General features: G+C 34.2%; 1 protein-coding gene across 4 annotated transcripts in view; it reads right to left on the minus strand.

Annotated features, from left to right (window-relative positions):
- The window catches only part of Ccdc141 (coiled-coil domain containing 141), a 190,420-nt gene that overhangs the window by 131,788 nt on the left and 34,748 nt on the right, over window positions 1-23,884 (minus strand). For all 4 annotated transcript variants that reach the window (XM_078017674.1, XM_040294543.2, XM_021725958.3 and 1 more), the window contains exons 3-4: window positions 2,819-3,010; window positions 365-473 (exon numbers count right to left, since the gene is read on the minus strand). In XM_078017674.1, the coding sequence (XP_077873800.1) occupies window positions 365-473; window positions 2,819-3,010 (301 nt within the window). The remainder of the gene's footprint in view (window positions 1-364; window positions 474-2,818; window positions 3,011-23,884) is intronic.

The raw sequence follows: 23,884 nt of genomic DNA on the forward strand, positions 1-23,884 counted from the left end.
ACTTAAAAGGAATAATCACTGAATTTAACCAACAAGTATTTAGGACCCACCATCCACATTGCTAGATGCAAGGATAAAATGATGACCAAGGTGAAAATGGCCTCTTTCCTCAAGAATTAAAACTAGAAGACCAGGTAAGGAATCTTCCAGAGGCTCTTCCTCTGCATTCTCTTAGAATCATTTACAATTAGTGCTTGCTTTCAGAAGGTAACCACAAATAAAGCTTTACTTATCCTTTTTGGGAACAAGTTGGGGGTCTACATAACAAGATGAGTTAAAGCATGCTGTTGTACATAAGCACCTATATTATTAACATCTTTGGAAAATTTTAAAAGTTTATGTGAAGAATAAACATGTCTCTTGCCTTTGGCGTGATGTTCATGAAGCTGAAGAAGTGATTGTAAAGTCTCAGCACTTTCAAACTCATGAGGACTCTGGAGGAAATCTTCAGTTTGGTCTATTTTAATAGCAAACTACAACACAAACATAAAGGAAGATATAAGAAATCAATCAAAATCAAAATGATGCTTATTGTTATCTGTGGGTAATTTGATGAATTAACAGCCTCGATGGCCATGTGCGTTTCTGTAATGGTATGTGTGAGTGTGTGCTGGTTTGGGTTGTTTTTGTAAGTGGGTGTTCGCATGTTTACAAAGTTTCATAGTCCCTCTCCTTCCTTTAGATTTCTCTTATATCAAGAAATATTCCCTGTATGTTGAAATAGACCAACTTATTTACTGTTCAGAAGTATATTCCATTTTTCAACCAAAATCATTGTATTTTATGTAATAAATTCAATCACTTTCAACATTCTAAGGAAGTGTCTGAAAGAATCAGCAGAAAGTTTGCAAAAAAAAAACCAACAAAAGCTTGGCTAGCCAGTACTTATGAAATTATGAGTAAATTTAACTCAAAAAAAAAAAACTCAGAGAAGGCTTAAATATAGTCCCCCCCCCACAATGATTAAACTTAGAAATGAAAAATGCAAGTTTTAGTCTAATCCCCTTGTTAGTACACAACAAAATATATATTTATACAGGAAGTAGCCTGAACAGGTTTACACCAAAGGGGCACCTTCGTGAGAAATAATGAAAATATTCTTCAAAGAGAAAAAATGAATGGCCATCACAGGTGATTTGGTTTTTTTTTCACTCATAGAACATTATGATAAGTTTTAAAGTCACTGTATAACTTATCTCTGTACTTTTAATGCTTATGTAAATTTTTAAAAAATAAACCAATAAGCAAATAATACTTGAAAATTTTGCCTTGATGTTCTACTAACTTATGGATATTTTCTTTTCTCCACCAAAAAGTTATACTTTTCCTCTTTCTACAGCTTGTTCAGGGCAGAAGTGGCAAAAAGGAGACACTTTTCAAAGAGCTTGATATTAATTTCACCCTCTTCTTTTGTATTACTAATGAAAATTGCTTGGTATACAAAAGGAGCCTGAACAGTATACAGGAGCTGGTCCGAAAATTGGAATTAGGATAATACAGAAACATTTAGTCATTTCACTAGATCCAACAAATGCTCACTCAAGTAAGAGAATAAGAAATTCTGGGTTGAAATGGTTTGACTTAATATTTCCTTTGACTCCATGTGGAATCTGGAAGTAATTTCCACATCATGGAGAAAATTAGCTAGCATTAACACTAAAACACAGTGAGAAGCAAATATTGAGCCTAATGTTAGACAAATCATTTCCTGTACTCAGAGGAGCTAAGTTTGGAGGCAGTTGACACCTGTACACCCTTTACTAGGACAGAATGAATCAGCTACATCTTTAATTTGGCTTCTGTAGGTGTATTTCAGCTAGTTTATTTCTTTTCAAAAACGATGATTGTGTGGAACTTTTCCCCAAGAAGATCTGTAAAATAACTTGGAGTTGGACTTCAGTGTTCAAATTGTGGAGAGCAAAACTTGGAAGTTGCAATAAGGTTTTTGCTCCTCCTTTTGGCTTTTAAATGACTTCATGATGCATGAGATTGTCTACCTCAATTCTTATGTTCTGCTACTAATCTTCTTTGCTTCATTATTTTGGATTTAAGCTCTGAATTTTCCGTTTAAAAATGTCATATTTTTCAAAGCTAGTGCTTTATCATAATGAAGCAGTGCTATCCCATCAGAACGAATGTGCTGCCACTTGACAGAGAAGTTAAAAGTGAAATTTCCAATAACTGGCTTATACCAAATACAACACTTCTTTTGATAATGTTCTTTGAGGCTCACATTTTGAAATCTGGAGCCTCAAAAAAAAATTACAGAATTCAAGAAAAATTATAGGGGAAATGATCTTCTTAGATCCAGTACTTTTTCCTTCCCTTGTATTTTAATGAGCACAAACTACAGAAAACTAATAATATATGCATTAGAAAAGTACTCTATAAAGTGCTAACTTTATAAGCTAAGTGTTCTATGAGACATTCTGTGATTGTTTTTTTTTTAATCAGCAGAAGAATTTTATCCTTCCACTTTTAGTCAACAAGAATGCTCTAAACCAGCATTTCCTAATGACCCTATTAGTTGTAATTAATGGTAATTGTTTGATTGTTTGATTGGTAACTGCATTAGTGTCTTCTAAAGAGGAAATAAAATTAAAATGACTTAAGACTAAGGGTACCCACTTTACTTAATATTTTATTCATTTTTTTTAATTTAAAAACTTAAATGTATTCTCTTAAATGTATATACCTTTGTTATTCTGCCATTTAAAAAAATCCAATGGCAATGTCTAATTGTGGAAATAAAACATTTTCAGGAGTGCTGTTTATTGGCTTTGGTGTAGAAAAGGGAGAATTATTTTCAAATACAAACCTCCAAGGCATTTTCAAAAAATTCACAGGTCAACCTAAGGAGTTCCCTTCTTCTTTCAAGCATGGAGACCAGGGCTGCCCATGCTTCACCCAAGGTCTGGGCCATGGCGTCATAAACCTGACTCTGATTCTTGTTCTCTTCAGCTGTCTTGTCTGCTTCCTGCAAGAGTTCCCACACTCGATCTTCCAAAGCCTAAGTCCAGGAGAAAAACAAGGCATAGGTAGAGTGTCACCCAATGCAAGAACACAGAAGCATGGCTTAAACACTTGGATAGTTGAAACTGTAAGTAGCCTGGGAAGATTGAGGAGAGAATTTGTACAATCTGTTGTGTAGGCAAGGAGGAGCAGTGGAGATTGTGGACAGCCAGAGAGCATAGCCACGCTAAATACTGTAGAGGTTCATCAAAGTTGCATTCCTACATTCCTGGAGTTATAGATTATTGAGCTGGATCTCACATTTCCAAATAAATAAATAAAAATAAGAAAACTAATTGGAAGACATCCAGAAGAGTAATCAAGAATAAAGTCATGAGAAATGAGCCCAAGAAAACTTACTGTTTACTTTGAATTACTGTCAGTTAGTTGTTAGTATGTTTATAAAACTTCATGTAAATATTAAGAATAAATTATTGAAAGATACTATTCATATTGTAAAAATTAGAGAATCTGTAACCAAAGTTATGACTTGTTTGAACAAACTATGGAGGAGGAAGGGAACATGCACTTACATAAGTGTCTCACTGAGAGATAGGAGGAGCATTCCATAGATTCTGTTTCACTCTTGAAGTTAGCAACAAAACAAAGACTCAAATTAGTAGAAAGGCATTACAAATATGATCAGGCAAAATGTAACAAAGAAAACAAAAGTAGTAAGAGCATATTTATCAGGACACTTACACAAAACCAAATGCAATGATGGGAATATATTAAATATCAGTAAAAACGTGAAGTTTTCAACTAAAAAAATAAATATCATTAAAGTGAGTGAAATAATAAAGCAACAAAATTCAACTAATTCATATTTTTGCTTGAGCCATCCTTAAACTAAAAAAGAAATAACATTTAAAAATAGAAATGAGAAAGAACAGGCAGAAACAAGCAAAAACAAAACAAAACAAAACAAAACAGGACTAGCAATATTAATATCAGATATATTAGAAACAAAACAAAAATCATTCAGGATTAAAGAATGCCTTTTTATATTGACAAATAGTATAATCTTCAGCACAGATAAGGCACTTGCTCTTTAGTCTCCATGGTAGAAAAGGGAGATGGAAAGGCTCTATAAGATACACATGTCGGCTGGCTGCCCCGGCTCTAGGGCCTGCCACCTTCAGGAGATGACCTCTAGCAAGCTCAAGAGCAAGTTTAGCCAGAGCACAGGAATGCTCTAAGGAGGCGCCTAAAAATTTCGTGTTGCAGATTCCAGCATGGATTCCATGAAGGAACAAATCTAAACTCAAGAGGGCAGCTGTTGTAGCATCTGTTACTCTTGAGAGATTCAACAATTAGCCATACAGTTAATGTTCTGGTTTTAAAAAATATGAAAAAAAAAAAGATAAGGCACTCATGAACTTTCCAGTTATAGCACGGAAATATTTCAAGTAGGTGCGAACAGTCAGACCACATTGTAATAAATATAAATATAAATGGATAATAAAACAAATATTTTTGGAAATTTAAAAAAACTTTAAATAATTATTCTTAAATCAAATTTATAATGATCATTATAATTATAAGCAGTTTAGAGAAAATAATAATGAAGCTACTATATTCAAAGTTTTAATTTTTAAAAGTTAAACAGAAATCTTTGAGCTGAAAATTATACTAAGTAGAATTACAAAAATGGTAGAAGGCATCAATAGTAAGATAGATCAAACAAAAGAATTAGTGAGTCTGAGGACAGGCTACTTCAAAATACAGAGATAAAGGAGAAAAAAAGAAACAAGAGGAATAAAGAAAGTCTATGATAACTTTAGAACAGAATTAAAAGAGAATTAGATTATTGGGTTTCAAAGGGGACTGGAGAATGCCAAAGGGGTAGAAAGCTTATTCAAAGAGATAATAATAAAAAGAAAACTTGTCAGACTTAGAGAAGGATACAAAAATTAGGTACAAGAAGGGCAAAGGTCCCCTATTAGGTTTAGCTCAACCAAGTCTTTATCCAGACATATTATAATCGAGACTTCACATTAAAACATAAAGAGAAGGTTCTCAAAGCATTAAGAGAAAACAACAACAAAAATAATCCATAAGGGTATTATAGCAGACATCTCATTAGAAACTTAACTGGTCAGGAGGAAGTGGCATGAGATTTTCATAGAACTAAAGGGAAAAAATTTCCAACTGAAAGTATTGTACCCAGAAAATCTACAAACACTCACAAACAAGAACTGAAAGAACATATCTCTAACCTATAAGAAATGCTAAAGGGAATTCTTCAAAGTGAAAGAAAAAGACATAAATGAGGAAGAGGAAAACCAGGGAAAGCATAAAAATTACTGGCCATACTAAACACACAGATAAATTCAGAATGCTCTCTAATATTATAAACATGGTGCATAAACTATATCTTTAGCATAAAACTAAAAAACAGAACAATTAAAATAATAACTACATTCATATGTTAACAGAAAATAGTAAATAGAAAAATGGTAAAATGGGACTTTAAAAGTTCAAAATAAGTCTTGGGTGGGTAGCTCAATTGTAGAGCATTCACTCAGTAAGTACGAGGTGCTGGGTTATTCAACCCACAGCATTCAAGGGAAAAAAAATCAAAATGTGGGGAAGATTGGAGTATAAGCACAATTTTTTTACTAATATATTTTCTCTGCTTTTTTTGTTTCTTTATGGTCACATTAGGTTACTATCATTTCAAAATAACCTGTTATAATCAAAAGATGTTTTCTGTAAGTTTCCAGGTAACCACAAAGCAAAAATTTATAACAAACAAAAAATAATTATCAAGGAATTAAAACATACTACTTTGGAAATTACAAAGCAAGACTGTAAGAGTAATAAAAGATGAAAATAATTACAATAAAACAAAGAATCAAGTTATAAAATGCTATAGTAAGATCTGATCTGTTCATAATAACTTTAAGTGTAAATGGATTAAATTCTCCAATTAAAGGACCTAATGGATTTCTTTAGAAAAAGATTCAACCATATGTTGCTTACAAGAAATTTACTTCACCTCTAGGGATACACACACACTTAAAGTGAAGGAATGAAATAAAATATTGCATGAAAATGAAATGCAAAATAAAACAGAAGTAGCCATATGTTTTAGTCAGCTTTTTTGCTACTATTATCAAAAAACCTGACAAGAACAATTAGAAGAAGAAAAGTTTATTTGGTTCACAGTTTCAGAGGTTTCAATCCATAGATGGCCTTCTCCATTGCTCTGGCTTGAAGTAAGGCAGAACATCATGGCAGAAGATGTTCAAAGCAGCTCAGGACAAAGTACCAGGAAACAGAGAGAGCAAGCTCTGCTTACCAAGAACAAAATATATACCCCAAAGGCATAACCCCAGAAACTCACCACCTCTAGCCACAGTCTGTCTTCCTAGAGTTCTACTCAGTTAATCCTTATTAAGGAATTAATGCACTGATTAGGCTAAGGCTCTCATAAGCCAATCATTTCGCCTCTAAACTTTTTTGCGCATTGTCTCACACATGAGCTTTTGGGGGTCATCTTATATCTAAACCATAACACCATGCTTAAATCAGACAACACAGACTTTGTATCAAAAGAGACAAAGAAGGTCATTACATAATGATAAACTGGTAAGTTCAGCAAGAGGAAATAAGAATTCTAAATAAGTCAAAAAATGATAACTTAGAATAAATGAACAAATTCCTTGATACATATGCCTTACCAAGATTGAATTGTGAAGAGAAAACCTAAATAGTGTTCAATGTAGGGGGTGATATTTATTAATATCAATCAATCAATCAAATACCTAGGAATAAATTTAACCAAAAAGGTAAAAGATCTCAACAATGCAAATTGTAAACCATGATTGAAATAAATTTAAAAAGGCATTTAAAAATGGAAAGGCATTTGTGTCATGAATCGGAGGAATCAATACAGTTAAAATGTCCATATTACCTAATGGATCTATGGATTCAATGCAATCCTTATCAAAATTTCAATGTCATTCTTCACAGAATTAGGAGAAAAAAATCCTTACTGGAATCTTAAAAAAATATAAAAGAGCCAAAATGATCTTGAGCAAAAAGAACAAAGCAAGAGGTATTATGCTACTTGACTTAAAAGTATACTATAAAGCTGTTAAATGAAAACAGAATGGTATTGGCAAAAACAACTAATAGTGGTTTTGTTGAATTATGCTAGTATTGTTTTTTAAAATTTTTAATTTGTTCTTTTTAGTTACAAGTCAGTATGTATTTTGACTTATCATTTATACATGGAGTATAACTACCCATCTTGTGGTTATACATGATATGGAATTATACACACCATGTATTCATATATGAATATAAGAAAGTTATATCTAATTAATTTTACTGTTTCATACTCCCCTTCATTTCCTTTTGTCTAATCAAAAGTATTTCTAATATTCTCTCCTTCCCCTTATTGTGTGTTAGCATCCACATATCAGAGAGAACAGTTGGCCTTTGGTTTCTCAGGATTGGCTTATTTCACTTAGTGTGATATTCTCCAGTCTCATCCACTTACCAGTAAATGCATTAATTTCATTCTTCTTTGTGGCTAATATTGTGTGTGTGTGTGTGTGTGTGTGTGTGTGTGTGTGTGTGTGTAATTTTCTTTATCTATTCATATGTTGAAGGGCACCTACGCTGGTTCCATAACTTAGCTATTGTGAATTAAGCCGCTATAAATATTTATGTGGCTGAATCATTGTAGTATACTGATTTCAAGTCCTTTGGGTGTATACCAAGGAGTGGTATAACTGGGTCAAATGATAGTTCTATTCAGAATGTCAATGCTGCTTTCCAGAGTGGTTGCATCAATTTGCAGTCCCACCAGTAATCTATGAGTGAACATTTTTCCCCACATCCTCTGCAACATTTATTGTTACTTATATTCTTTTCATATATTGTTTTAGTTGTAGATGGACACAATACCTTTATTTGTTTATGTGGTGCTGTGGATGGAACCCAGTGACTCACCTATGTTAGGCGAGTGCTTTAACATTGGGCCATAGCCCCAGTCCTATTGTTATTTATATCCTTGATAATTGCCATTCAAAACCATAGAGTAGTTTTAATTTGTATTCCTCTAATTGCTAGAGCTGTTGAACATATTTTCATATATTTGTTGACCAATCATATCACCCATAAACCAATTGTGTTTCTATACATCAGTGATGAATCAACTGAAAAAGAAATTAGGAAAACTACCCATTCACAAGTTCCTCAAAAAAATAAAATATTTGGGAATCAATCTAACAGAAGAGGTAAAAGACCTCTACAATGAAAAATACAGAACTTTAAAAAAAGAAATTGAAGAAGACATTAGAAGATGAAAATATCTCCCATACTCTTGGATAGGCAAAATTAATATTGTCAAAGTGGCCATGCTACCAAAAGTGTTAGACAGATTTAATGCAATTCCTATTAAGGTTCCAATGATGTTCTTCATAGAAATAGAAAAAGCAGTCATAAAACTCATTTGGAAAAATAAGAGACCCAGAATAGCCAAAGCAATCCTCAGCAAGAAAAGTTAATCAGGAAGCATCACAATACCAGGCCTTAAATTATACTACAGACCTATAGTAACAAAAATGGGATAGTATTGGCACAAAAACAGACACATAGACCAATGGTACAGAATAAATGGCACAGAAAAAAATCCACATAAATACAAAGGTGCCAAAAGTATACATTGGAGAAAAGATAGCCACTTCAACAAACGGTGCTTGGAAAACTGGATATTCACAGGTAACAGAATTAAACTAAACCCCTATCTCTCACAATGCACAAAATTCAACTCAAAGTGGATCAAGGATCTAGATATTAGACAAGACCCTGTGTCTACTAGAAAACAGTAGTCCCAACTCTCCATCATGTTCTATAGTGTAAAAAGTAAAATCAAGACTCAGTAAATGGGACAGTATCAAACTAAAAAGCTTCTTCACAGCAAAGGAAACAATCAAGAATGTGAAGAGAGAACCTACAGACTGGGAAAAAATCTTTGCCATCTACCCCTTCAATAAAGTATTAATCTCCAAGGATATATAAAGTACTCAAAAACTTAACACCAAAAAAATAAAAAAATAAAAAATAATCCAATCAATAAATGGGCAAAGGAACTGAACAGACACATCACAGAAGAAGAAATGTGAACAGTCAACAAATAAATGAAAGGTAGTACTGTTTTTAATTTTATGAGGAAAGGTAGTACTGTTTTTAATTTTATGAGGAAACTCATAAAACTGTTTTTTAAATATTTTTACTAATTTACATTCCTGCCAACAGTGATCAAGATTAGGATACATAGACCAATTGAACATAATAGAGAGTCTGAAAATAAACCACACATCTACGACCAACTAAATTTTAATGAAAGTGTAAAGAATGTGCATTGAAACTTGGAACGGAATTACCATTTGACTGAACTATCCTACTTCTCAGTTTATAACCCCAAAACTTCAAATCAGCATACTATAGTGATGCAATGTTTATTGCAGCTTAATTCACAATAGCTAAACTATGGAACCAGCCTAGGTGCCCTTCAACAGGCGAATGGATAAAGAAAATGTATATATACACAATGGAATATTACTCAGCCTTAAGGAAGAATGAAATTATGGCATTTGCAGGTAAATGGATGGAGCTTGAGAATATCATGCTAAGTGAAATAAGCCAAACCCAAAAAACCAAAGGCCAAATGTTTCCTCTAACAAGCAGATGCTGGTCCATAATGCAGGGGGTGGGGTGGGGTAGGGAAGAATGAAGGAATTTGGGATTGAACAGAGGGGAATAAGGTGAGGGGATAGGGTGCTGAGTGGGAAAGACAGTGGAATGAGATGAACATTATTACCCTATATACACATATGATTACATGACTGGTATGACTCCTGCATAGCCAGAGGAATGAAAAGTTGTGCTCCATTTGTATACTATATGTCAAAATGCATTCTATTGTCATGTATAACTAATTAGAACAAATTATTTTAATTTAAAAATAAAATAAAAACAAAAAAAGTTGCTTTGGAGAAATGTCAGTCTTTTCAATAAATGATGCTGGAAAAATTGAGTATCCACATGCAAAAGAATAAATTAGACTCCTACAATCCATAACTACAAAAAATCAACTTAAGTGTATTAAGACAAATATAAAACTTTAAACAATGAAAATATGAGAAGGAAAAATGGGGAAATTCTTTAAGGCATTGGATTAGGCAAGGATTTTGGGGAACATGATCTAAAAAGCACAGGAAACAAAAGCAAAATAGATGAATAGATTTAATCCAACTAAAAATCTTCTGAACAGCAAAGGAAACAATCATCAGTCAGAAGAGAAATCCTACAGAAAAAGAAAAAATATTTACAAACTATACAAGTGATAAGGGGTTAATATATAGGACATCTAAGGAACTAAAAATGTCATAGCAATAAATAAATAAATAAATAAATAAATAAATAAATAGGAAGGAAAGAAAGATATGATTAAACAATGTGCAATAGAATCCGTCCACACATTTTTTGTGTGTTCTTTTAACTGTGAAGATATTCTACTGAATGAATAAGACACAATTTGTTGCTCTAGTTATTGTTGATAAGTATTTCCAATTTGTGGCTATTGTTTATAAACTTGCTATGAATATTTATTATGTTTTTTGTAGACATTTTTTCCATTTCTCTAGGTATTTACCTGAGGTGTTTTCCAACTTAATTTACTTTCTTATCATACCTTTCCATATGTTTTCACTTTTTTAATGAAAATGTCTTTTTTTAAAAAAATCATTGGGGGCAAGTGTTGTTTTTATTTTTGTAGCTATGTAAAATAGCTCTATTCTAAAAAGAAGAAAATCATGCCCTTCTTATGCTGGAACAATGGACTGTTATTTCCAATTATTCTTGGAACACTCATTTCCTTCTTCATAACTTTCAAATCATATCATAAGATACATTATACACTTTAATTATATTATTGTGCCATTTATTTGCTGGTCTGCCTTTAAGAGGGTCACACTTTCATGTGCCCTATCATCTGACTTGTCCATGTGACTCATTGAGAGGAGTTAAACATGAACAGGAATTTTACGTGCCTCTTCTGAGCAGATTATTAAGAATTAATGTGTGATTTCACCACTACTTTCTTCCTTAGTAGGAGTTTAGGATTATTTATCCTGGATCCTAAAATAAAAGAGAAATGCAGAATGAACTGTAGTTACCAACATGTAATATGAGTAAGAAATAAAATCTTTTTTTGTGGGCCACTACTCTTTGCTACCATAGCATTCATTACCTAATAAAAATTGACAGACATAGTCACAAAAAGTAAAATCTTTTATTGGTGTATCCATACAACCAAGTTTCTCTCATGCTTAATAAAGAAGAAAAATCAAGTAGGTAAAAACTCCAGAGTAGAGCCTAAAGGTTTCACAGCTAACTCAGAAAAGGTCTCCTGGAGATTATGTTGAAATGGCACTAACCATCTGTGCACTGATGTTAAAAAATACAGTTCTGCACTGTTTAGTATTCAGGCTAAACTACTTGTTCATTGTCTACATCACCAGGGCAGTTGGTTCAAAAGCACATATTTTCTTACCTAGATATTTTTGAGCATAATAACTAGACATTTAGATAACTTTAAGTGCTAGTTAAGTTTGCATTGTGCATGGTTTTCTTTTTATACTTTTTAATCACTAAAATAGATTAACCTAGTCTTAACTTCTACTTGCAATAGGCTTTATTTCTGGGATATATACGAAGAAGAAAAATATTATGTTAGGAGCTTTAACATCTTAAGAAAACTCATTAATACAACTAGAAGTACAATAAGAACTGAGATTAGGGGAGTTTGATAATAACATGGCAGAGATGCAGGGAAGAATAATAGGCAATTAATTAATTCTGGAGAGAGGCAGATAAACACTTAACCTTACAGTAATAGTTCTCATATTTTAAACAAAGGTGATAAGTCTGAAATTGGCTATTTTTATATTTAAAAGGGTTGTCTTTGAAAGCATTTTTACATAGAATTCTCTCCGCTTTGTTAAACATACGTGAAATGATTCTTCTTATTACTGTCCTTTCCCACTGAAGTGACACTTTATAAAGTAATGTAGAAGACAGGGGAACAAACAACTTGAAGAACTACAATTCCAGCTTCCAGTATTTCCTTGGGACTCTCCCATGACCTCTGGTGTGAACCACAGAATGTTATATTCATGGCAGACCCAAGGCCAGAACATTCTTGCAGAACCCTCTGGGTTTGATCTGGTACAAGTTGTGCTTGGGATTTTGTCCAAGAAATCCAGTAGACATTCTGCTTGGTTTCGGATATGCAGAAAAATTTCTGTTCAAAATTCTCTCAAAATTTAGATCACTGTTGGGGTACCAGAATCAGAGGCCAAGAATGGTTCAGTGCATTAATCTATTAAAATACTAAAATGCTATCTAAAATACTTGAGAAGACAGGGACTCAAACAGAGTGAACAAGCAGGATTCATAGGATAGGGTTATTTCTCAGCTAATCCAAAATCTCGGTGCTTCTTGTGAGATTCTAGAAATAGCGCAAGAACTCAAACCAGAACCTACCACCCAGGTGTTTGATGTTTAGCACTGGGGGCCCCCTACAGTACTATTTCTTCAGCTGTGGTAATGGTGTTAGTAAGGCCACATGGTTCTTTTATTGGTTCCCACCTTTCGATGTTTACCCAAGTACCATGTCATCTCATTGGCCACACCTACCCTTCTGAATCAGATGACTGTTCATATGCTACCAACACTTTGGAAATGCTATTTTAATGTTCATTACTGAGCCTCCAGGGAGACTACCTCCTTTCTTTTCTCTTCTGCTCAAGGAGCAGGGTGTATCAGCTGGGCAGCCTGAAACACAAATGCAAGCAATATACTAGTGGAAAGAGAGGAGATCTTTACACATGCATGCTAATGACAATGATTTCCAGTTCATGAAGGAGACACAAGAGACTTAAAACTCTGTCTTAATAATATTTCCAGCTTAAGCAGCTGTCACTGATCCTCATACCTGTAGGGCATATTTAGTCACCACAATGGGGAAAGGTTGATAAAGGATTGTCCCACCAAATGGTAGCACCACTGAGAAACATTGAATGCTCTACACATCATAAAGGCTCAGTAAGTGTTCATGGTAGATTGTGTGGGAAAAATCGAAATGGTTTCTTTCACATTTTCCTGAAAATCATCTCACTTTATTTCACAGGTTATTCAGGTTAGAGGAGACTTTGACACCAGTTGTTCCAATCCAAACTCAACAACGTTAGGAAACCCACACAGCTGTGTCTCCCCAACCCTTAGAGCAGACCCTTCCATGGATGTTAGAAAAAGTTGTCTTCTATTGGACCAAAATCTGTCTCTTTGTTCCCCAGACTGCCATACCTCCAAGATTTCTAATTGTAGGAAATCCCTTGACAGCACTCTCAAAGTCTTCCATTTCTCTTTCTTCTTATTTAGACCTGAAGATTCTTTTAGAAATTGAATTTGGCACTATGGAGACTTAGACAAGGAAAACTTGACATATTTTAAGCATCTGAAGTGAGCCTGGCACTCCACCTTCACCCCCTCTCCTCAAATGTCTGTCCATCACTGTCAGCTATAGACTGACTTCTTGCCAAGTGGTAGAACAGCTCTTCCTAGTGGAAGACCATCAAAATCCAGGCAGTAAGAAGGGACAAATTAGTAACTGAAAACACTCTTTAAAATGGAAAAGTCTCATTTTTTCACGTCTTATTTATCAATTCAGTAATGACATGATAATGTCAATAAGAATATTTGTCTTAAACTATAGTTTAAGACCAAACATCTGATCAATAAGCAGAAAATTTAAAATATATAACTTGAATGTCATAAATGTGAAGACGACCACTTCTTTTTTATGGCCAATCATCACCAAAAGTATTTCAATATAGAAGATATGGAATTGCATTCAAAAATGTATTTCCTGTTGCTTTTAATTATTCAGAAATATGTGATTATAATGTCTTTAATTTAAACCACTATTTATTATTAAGTTATTCTAGGATGATTAATCAAAAGAAATAAAACAGAATCTGAGACATCAATGGCATTTTTACCTCCTTCCCGCAATCCTTTAAATGATAGTAGGGGATAGGAAAGGTAGCAGAATACAACAGTTACTAATAGGGCATTATGTAAAAATGTGGATGTGTAACCGATGTGGTTCTGCAATCTGCATTTGGGGTAAAAATTGGGAGTTCATAACCCACTTCAATCTAATGTATGAAATATGATATGTCAAGAGCTTTGTAATGTTGTGAACAACCAATTAAAAAAATTTTTAAAAAAAGTACTCCTTGTCTTATAAAGTTACTCTCATACAAGGCCAAATTGCAATGATCCTTCAATTTGATTAAAGGTAGTGTGTGCTATGTAAAGGGGGGAAATAATGGAGAGCAAATCACCTTAGCTTTTAAAAGATGATTTCTTTGATCACCTAAGAATACTTGAGGATCTTCTTTGATCAAAATTATAGTTCACTGAATCATTGGTGCATTTCTGATTTTGTCAAACCTTTACTGTTGAAGCATTTCTGTATTTCATTGGGCAGTAGCAGAGACATTTATGTTACCATCACAAGTTACAAGGTAGAACTCTCGTCTGATCTAGAACTCGATTGTGTCCATTATTGTTTTGGAGTCACACTACATGTATAGTCTTTCTCATTCTAGCAGTTTTCATCAAGAGGATCAGAGGTGGCCTGTTTCCTCACCTGTTTTACTGGACCTCACCCTCCAGGTGGTGATCAATGCTTGTTGCTCCATCTTTATTCATCTTACTGTTAATTTATGACAACTCAGGGGGAAAAAAATAACAAGCCTAGTTTGGTTCCAGGTACATACAAGCTTGAATATTTCTGTGCACTGAGATGAAAGTGACATAGTTCATCACCACTGACTACATTTCGTACAGCATTTTATCAGCTATAGAAATAGGACAATCGGTAAAACTTTGGGGAGGGCAAGGGAGGAAATGACAAAGCGTCTGTCCAAAACAGACACACCTAAAACAAGGTGGATGTAGCACATGTCTGCCACGGCTCGGAAAGACTCTGAGCCCGGGGCAGGTTTGTTGACCTACACGACTTCAGCACTTTACAACATATTTTGTACTATGAATGTTCAACACAATTTAATATTTATAACTGATTTTTGAGGGATCTGCTCTGTGTCCATTCTGTTAACTGCATGAGAAAAAAAATATGTATGCCAATTTCAGTATGTCAATTATCAAGATTTTAAATGTTTGGAAGAAAATAAAAAGATTGCTGATTTGTTCTGTATTAGTGACATTCTGGTACTTCTAGATTTGCAATAAATTTATGGCTTTTTATTTAAAAAAAGAATATTTGTATAGTGCTTTCCAGTTGAAAATATAGATATTATCTTTATGATATTTATGATACCCTCCATCAACATAGTTGTGTAGGAAGTATTTCACTTCAATGGAAAGGGTGCTCTTTTTCCTCCATTAAAGCTAAAATTGAATTGTCACTTGTTCAAACATAACACAATAATACTCTCTATGATGCTTGTGTTTCAGAAAAAAGAATACTTAGTGGAACCTAAAGCTATTCATGAATGTATTCACTTATCCATTTGTAAGAATTTTCAAGCACCTCTTAAGCAATACAGATCATGGTGATAGATATTGAAGATGGTGATCTAGTTATTGTGGCAATGCTTTCCTTTCTTCCATATTTCAACTTTTTCTAATACTCATCTCCTTTTCAACTCATTCTTGAGTGATTTCTGTCTCCACTGTCCTACTCTTGCAGAGATCCATCTGACCTCACATTTGTCAATGCCATATTCCTCATTTAATCACCTCTTCATAATTGAAAATGTTCAATGCTCCAGTAAAAATGTTTCTCTTCTGCTGGACACCACTACACGCTCATTCTGTTTCTGCTTCCTTTTACAAATGCATTTCTTTGTCCATTTTTAAGTGTCTAGGTATTCCAGGATACCATGATCTTTTCTCTTCACATAAGAAGTAGCTGTTAGGAGTGGGGTGGGGTGGGGACTAATCTCAAAATCATTTGGTTGACTTTTTCAAAACTACACTCAACTTCTTTCAGGAATGTCGATATGGTCCTGAGGGCAGGACCAGTGACTCCTTCTGAATGAAATATTCCAATAAGCCACGAGTATTAATTATATTGTGTCTCTGTACAATCCAATAGAGGGTGGGGGAGAAAGTGTGAAAATTATTATTCAGTACACTCTTTCCAAGTGAATACCTCGCTGTTGTAACTACAACCACTATAGACATAGTTTATTTCTCCTGATTTTTAAATCCTACTGAAAGTTGTCACCAAAAAATCCAACAACCATCTTCACTAAGTTTGCAACTCACCTGGCTGCCAGGAACAGAAATACGACAACCTTCACTCACCCATCCCTGCCAAATACTTCAATATCAAGACCTAGTCAGTCACAAAGACCTACTGAGTTGATCTTTTCCTTATCATTTGAACCCTGGCCTTTCTCAATTTTCACCCCCTTGCCCTAATTTAATCTCCCATCATCTCTCTCCTGATTTCCTCCAACAGCTTGTCAACTCATACCCATGCCTCTAAGGCTTATTATCACCTAATCCATTCTCTACCCTGCTTCCATATAGAAGTATGATCCTGCTAATCAGCAACTTGTAAATCTTTCCATGCTTCCAATTGGTTTGAAGATAAAACTTAAAGTCTAAGCATAGCAAGCGAGAATCCCAGTACTTGATTCTTTCTATTCTTTCCTCTCTCAACTCACTCTCTCACACTTTTCTCTAACTTCCCTGAAGTTCTTGTGATTCCTGACTCTATAGGTTATTATCCATGTCTCAGTCCAGAATTCTCCCCCATGCAGCTTTCTGCTCGTCCTTCTCCTTCCTGTGACTCACCTCTGTCTAATGAAGACATCATTAAGATATTTAGGGGCTGCGAGTCTTCACTGGCCCGCATCTGCCTCTCATGCATGGGTATATGGAATTTGCCTTTCTAAAGTGCTTTTCAGGCCACTGTGCCACCTGCCACCACTGCCCCATCTATGAAGGAGGCCAATCCATTGTGGGACAACAGCCAGGGCCTGGAAGCCCAATATAAATGTAAGGTACTGGAAACTTTCAGGGACACTGTAAGTCTATAGGGTAGAAACTATACTACCTCAGATCCACACTGAAGGTTTGGAAGACACACAAAACACATGAAAAAATAAGGGAATAAAGTGTCCCAAACAAACCAAGATGCTCTAATAGTAGAATCAACAACACAGTAGAAGAAATATTGGAGAAGGAGTTCAGAATGTACATAGTTAAACTGATCCATGAAATAAAGGATGATGTAAGGAATTAAATCAGAGAAAATTTCAGGAGATGAAAGATCACTTCAATAATAAGATCGAGATTATAAAAAGAAGTCAAGCAGAAATACTCAAAATGAAAGAATTAATAAAACAAATTAAAAATTCAATGGAAAATATCGTCAACAGACTAGACCACTTGGAAGACAGAACCTCAGGCAATGAAGACAAAATATATAATCTTGAAAATAAAGTTGACCCCACAGAGAAAATGGTTAATGAAAAACCATGAACAGAACTTCCAAGAATCGTGGAATAACATGAAAAGACCAAATTTAAGATTTATTAGGATAGACGAAAGCAAAGAGACACAAACCAAAAGAATGAACAATCTTTTCAATGAAATAATATCAGAAAATTTCCCACAGCTGAAGAATGAAATGGAAAATCAAATATAAGAGTCTTACAAGACACCAAATGTACAAAATTACAACAGAACCACACCAAGACACATTATAATAAAAATGCCTAGCATTCAGTACAAGGAGAGAATTTTAAAAACTGCAAGAGAAGAGTATCAGATTACATGGAGGGGGACACCAATTCGGATCTCAGCTGATTTCCCAACCCAAAGATCCTTGAACAACATATACCAACATCTGAAAGAAAATGGATGCCCAACAAGAATACTATATCCAACAAAATTAAGCTTCAGATTTGAAGATGAAATAAAACCTTCCATGATAAGAAAAGTTAAAAGAATTCACAACTAGAAAGCCTGCACTACAGAACATTCTCAGCAAAATATTCCATGAGGAGGAAATGAAAACAAAAAATGTGAAAACCAGCAAAGAGAGAGACTACACTAAAGGATGACAGTCAAAGGAGAAACTAAGTTAAAAACCAGAAATAAACCAAAATGAATGGTAATACAAATCATATCTCAGTAATAACTCTGAATGTTAATAGCCTAAACTGATCAATTGAAAGACATAGATTAGAATATTAGATTAAATAACAAGATGCAACAATATGCTGTCTTCAAGAGACTCACATTATAGGTAAAAACCCACAAAATCACTCACATGGAGCACGTAAATAAGCAGAGATTTCCATCCTCATATTAGATAAAGTAGACTTTAAGCCAAAGTTAATAGGAAGAAACAACAAAGGCTATTTCATACTGCTTAAGGGAATTTTATATCAACAAAGCATAATAATCATATGCCCTGAACAATGGAGCATCTACATACATCAAACAAACTCTTCTCAATTTTAAGAATCAAATAGGCCACAGCAAAATAATACTGGCTGACTTTAACACACCTCTCTCACTACTGCATAGATCTTGCAAACAAAAACTAAACAAAGAAACTGTAGAACTCAATAATACAAGCAACAATTTGGATTTAATGGACATATATAGAATATTTCATCCATTAACAAGCAAATACACTTTCTTCTCTGCAGCACATGGATCCTTCTCTAAAATAGACCATATCTTATGCCACAAAATAACTCTTAGCAAATACAAAAAATATACAGACATTACCCTGCATTCTGTTACATCATAAAGTAATAAAATTAGAAATGAATGATAGAATAAAAATAGAAGCTACTCCAATACCTAGAGACTAAATAATATGCTATTTAATGATGAATGGATAGCAGAAGAAATCAGGGATAATATTTTAAAAAATTCTTAGAGGTAAACAAGAACACTGATACAACATCAAAATCTCTGGGACACCATGAAGGCAGTGCTAAGAGTAAAGTTCATTACATTGAATTCATTCATTAGAAGAATAGAAAGTCAATGAATAAATGACCTACCATTACATCTCAAAGCCCTGGATAAAGAAGAACAAATCAACACCAAAAATATTAGAAGACAGGAAATAATTAAAATCAGAGCTAAAATCAATGAACTTGAACAAAAAAAAGTTTTTTTCATTAACAAAAAAGTTGGTTCTTTGAAATTATAAATAATATTGATAAAACCTGAGCCATACTAACAAAGAGAAAGAGAAGGAAAACTCAAATTACTAAACTTCTTGATGAAAAAGGAAATATCACAATGGACACTACTGAGATACCAAAGATAATTAGAAAATATTTTGAAAATTTATACTCCACTGGAGAATATTATGCTAAGGGGAGTGATAATAGTTGTATTTTGGGACTAAATAGAGGGGAGTGAGGCTCATAGTATGTATATATTCTATGTATGAGAAATGAATACCCTAGCTTGAGTGGTCATTCATCCAGGCCCCTTTCTATACTCTAGAGCAGTGTGTCTCAATATTGAGAACTCAGGAACTCAGAGAACATGCTGTGGACTCCCCAGTTGAGGAACCACCAAAGAAAGTCCATATGCCACTCCATTGGCACCAATGAAATGAAACACAAACACAAGTGAAGGCATTGAAATTTGTCAGCTTATATTAAATATTTCAAGATAACCACCAAAAACATGGAAATTATTTGAGGTCCTAATGGATCTCTCTGAGACTACATTTGTATACTCCCATGGATCTAGGAAGCACAATTGAGAACAAGGCAATAGAAGAAGCTGACAAATGAGTCAGGCTGGGTGGGAGTGATGGCTGACCATACGGTTGTGCTGCTACCAAAGCTGTGCAGTGCCAAAGATGCTTTGTGCTCAGGAGCTGTGCGATCAACATAGTCCACCAGAACAAACCACTTATACATTTCCAGGCTTGTGGTCACACTGTTTGTGGGAGGTAAAAAAGAGGATAATGGATTCAAGGGGAAAAAAAGTCATAGAGTTGAATAGAAATGACCTTGGGAAGAGGAATGAAGAGATGGGGGATGTGTACACAGCAAAGCACCAGGAAATCAGAAAACGTCTCAGAGGTGGTGGGAATAAGAGAGCCAGGAAGACACGGGCATTCCAGAGTTTGACGTAAGAGTTGAGACCAGGACACTGTCATTGATGAAGTGAAGCTCTCAAGAAGCATCTCAGACCCGTCAGAATGATACAGCTCACAAACACACAGAGTAATTGATACACTTCTTGAGGAATCACAGCACATATGAAATATATGCTGCTAGAAACATAAGTGAACAGCAGTTGCTTAGAGCCTACTTGAGTGGTCATTTGTCTAGACCCATTTCTACACTATAGAGCAGACAATTTGAAGCAACTTTCTTAGACAATTTGAAGGATGCATCCATCCAATCTGGAAAACAGAATAAAGATCTTTTATGCTCAACACTTGTTTATGGATGAAATTGCTCTGATATTTTCTGGTTTGCTGTAATTTTGAAAACATCATTTTTAACATTTCTTAATGAAATTTGAATTTTTTTCTTATTCTGGCAAGGAGACAAAGTTTGCTCATGAGGCACCTATTGAGGTAATATCCTTCCCTTTTTTTCACATATAAAAATGGTGTTTTTCTAACAGTCAAAACATCATACACGTTGAGTTGTTTCTCCAGAGATGGAGATGAATTTGCCTTGAGGGGCCACATTCCAAAGTAGTAATGGGTCTCCTTTTGATGTCATACAGTGTAATGACATCATTAAGAGCCAGGCTGAAGTGGTAGCACATTACTCAGCACACACAAGCTTCTGGCTTTTATCCCCAGCACTGTGAACAGACTCTGGAGTCCACATTCTGGCTCCACCACTGCTCGGCACACTTTACAAGTTAATTTTATAACCAAATCTCAGCATATCATAAAATGGGAACAGTAATAATAACTACTTCATGAGGTTTTTGTGAAGATTAAATGAGTAATCCCTGGAAGCCCTTAGCATAGTGCATGGTATATAATAAGTGTTCAATATATGTTAACCACCATTTTAATTAAGATTTTATTTATGTGTGCTTCTTACTAGTAAGATTTTTATTTATTTATAAAACCACTGGATGGAGAACATCATATTGAGATCCTAGTAGGAATAAACTAAATGATACCTGTTCTGATTTGGATCTTGGAACGTCCCCTGAAAAGTTCAGGGGTTACATAATGCAACATATTCAGAGGTGAAAAGATCAGATTATGAGAGATGTAACCTCATCAGTGGATTAATCCATTTGATGGAGTAATAATTTGAATGGATTACTGGATGGTGATGGTAGGCAGGTGGGGTGTAGCTAAAGGAAGTTAGGTCATTGGGGCATGACCATGAACTACATCTGTCCCTGGCTCTCACCTCCTTCTCTCCCTAGCGCCTGCCACAACTCTCTCCTTCTTGCTTCCTGGCTACCAAGAGCTGGCACCGTGCCCTGTCATGGTGCTTCTGCAATGGAGTCAGCTGACAGTGGACTGAACCTCTGAAACAATGAGCTAAAATAAATCCTTCCTCTTCCAAATTGCTCTTGTCAGGTATTTTAGTCACAGTAACAAAAAGCTGACCAATAATAACATACTCATAATAGGAAATAAAAAGTTACTTCTGATTTGCAGTATCTATAGGAAATGCTAATCACTATAACCACTAATAACAATTTCAGAAATGATGACAGTTCAAAACATAAGATATTTTAATCTGAGACAATAACAATGATCTATTTCCAAGGAACATGAATATTAGATTATATTTAAAGAACTGGGTTTTTAGAAAATTTCTCTTATTTTGTCCTAATTTTCTATAATGAAATTATTATTTTTATGTATGAAATAAATAATAATTGTATCAGATATGTTGATGAGATGGATAGCACAAATATTCAGTAATTAAATATAGAAATTCAGCATATGGCAAAAATTTATGTTTTACAAGGCTCAAGTCTTAGTATTTTGATTTTGCAGTAAATCCAACTATATAATCATGTGTAGCCTGTTTTGAAAATCCAAATGGAAGTAAAAATGGAATGTTGTGTTCTAGGATTTGTATTCCTTTGGGCTAAATATTGTATTAATGATGAGGAAGATTGACATAATTGTTTTTATGCATCCTTAGGCATCACTCACTAAAACAAAGTAAATATATCTGAAAGCAAACATATGCTGTAATTATTGAAACCACATTGCCTATGCTCATACAAAAATGTATTCTCAATCAATTTTTTTAAAAAATTTTAGTTGTCAATGGACCTATTTCATTTTATTTATATGCCATGCTGAGAATTGAAACCAGTGCCTTGCACATGCTAGGCAAGCACTCTACCACTGAACTATAACCCCAGCCCCCTCCATCAATTTTTATAGTCATCTTTTGCAATTTCTTCTATTGCTGATAATTATCTTCATAAGTTTGTTTAAAAGCCAATGAGGCAATAAATACAAATGACCATTTATTAAGAAAACTAGATATTTGTTGATAGGTGAATTATATGTGTTCATCTGTAAGATACAACAGATCTTGGATCAATAGACATTTTAGCTGACTATCAATATGATTGAATTCTAACGCCAAATATTTTTGTTATTAATCTTTAAATTTTGGGATCAGAATGAGAATGAATTTTCTGAATTTTCTATTCAACCAGTGATATTGGGATATCAATTTTCTGAATTTTCTTAAAACCACACCTTATACTCTCTATCAGGTAATTCAGAATACTTCCTAAGTAATATTTTTTTAAAAGGCAAGCTAAACTCCTAAAATCTGTATTTTTTGGCTTCTTGAGGAGTTGTCTTCCAAGTCACAGATGAGTTGATTGGTTCAAGAGTGAAAACATGATTTTCTCAGGGAAGAAAAATGATCAAAGCCTGAAAAATCAGATTCCACAGAACCTTACCTGGTGAGACGATCTGCAAAGATCTATTCACCAGTTACTAAATTGGTCAGATGTGAGCCTGGTGCGGGTGGTTGGCCACTCTACCAGCTATGTACACAGCTTACCCAAGAGACAGAGAGACAGAGCCCAACAACATTACTAGCATTCCTGGATCCAGCCTACTTATTAACTGATTCTCCTACTTAGAAAAATAAATACATTCAGAGACATAATCCACATTTTTGTGGCTTCTCCAAACTTAATAAATATGTAAGACAAATTAAAATCTTAAAATCGTATCTGTTTATGACTTGAGGGGTAGAAAAAGAACTGCATCAGATAAACATCATTATTTAGCTACTTTAAAATGCATGCTGTTCTGGAATATGGTTTTTAAACAAATGAATTTTCAATTGCTAAAGATCAACTCTGTCTCCCCAATATCAACTTTTAGCATCTCTCCAGACCTCAAATGTCAAGATAAGACTTTTATTTTAGATAGTAAAGGATCATAAATAAAAGTCTTAATTTTTTTTTTAACTGTCTACCTAGCATCTCGGGTTTGACATCTATAATGAAATGTTAACTAATGATTATGCAGTCATACTATCTCTTCTGCCAGGCAAGAAGATTAAATGTTTCAAACCGTTTATTTCCAAATACTTTTGAAATAAACAACATGAAGTGATTACCAAGTTCAGTCTCAAATGATTTTTTTCCTATCTCCATTATTTAATATATGTCTGGATTAACTACCATTATTACCTTCACCTGTCATCACTTAGATTATCTCTCACAATCACACAGCGATCATAACTGATTCAGAAGGAATACCAGGGAATGCATTTTCTTACTTTAGCAC

Source organism: Ictidomys tridecemlineatus, chromosome 7, assembly GCF_052094955.1.
Source record: "Ictidomys tridecemlineatus isolate mIctTri1 chromosome 7, mIctTri1.hap1, whole genome shotgun sequence".
In the NCBI taxonomy this organism is placed as follows: Eukaryota; Metazoa; Chordata; class Mammalia; order Rodentia; family Sciuridae; genus Ictidomys; species Ictidomys tridecemlineatus.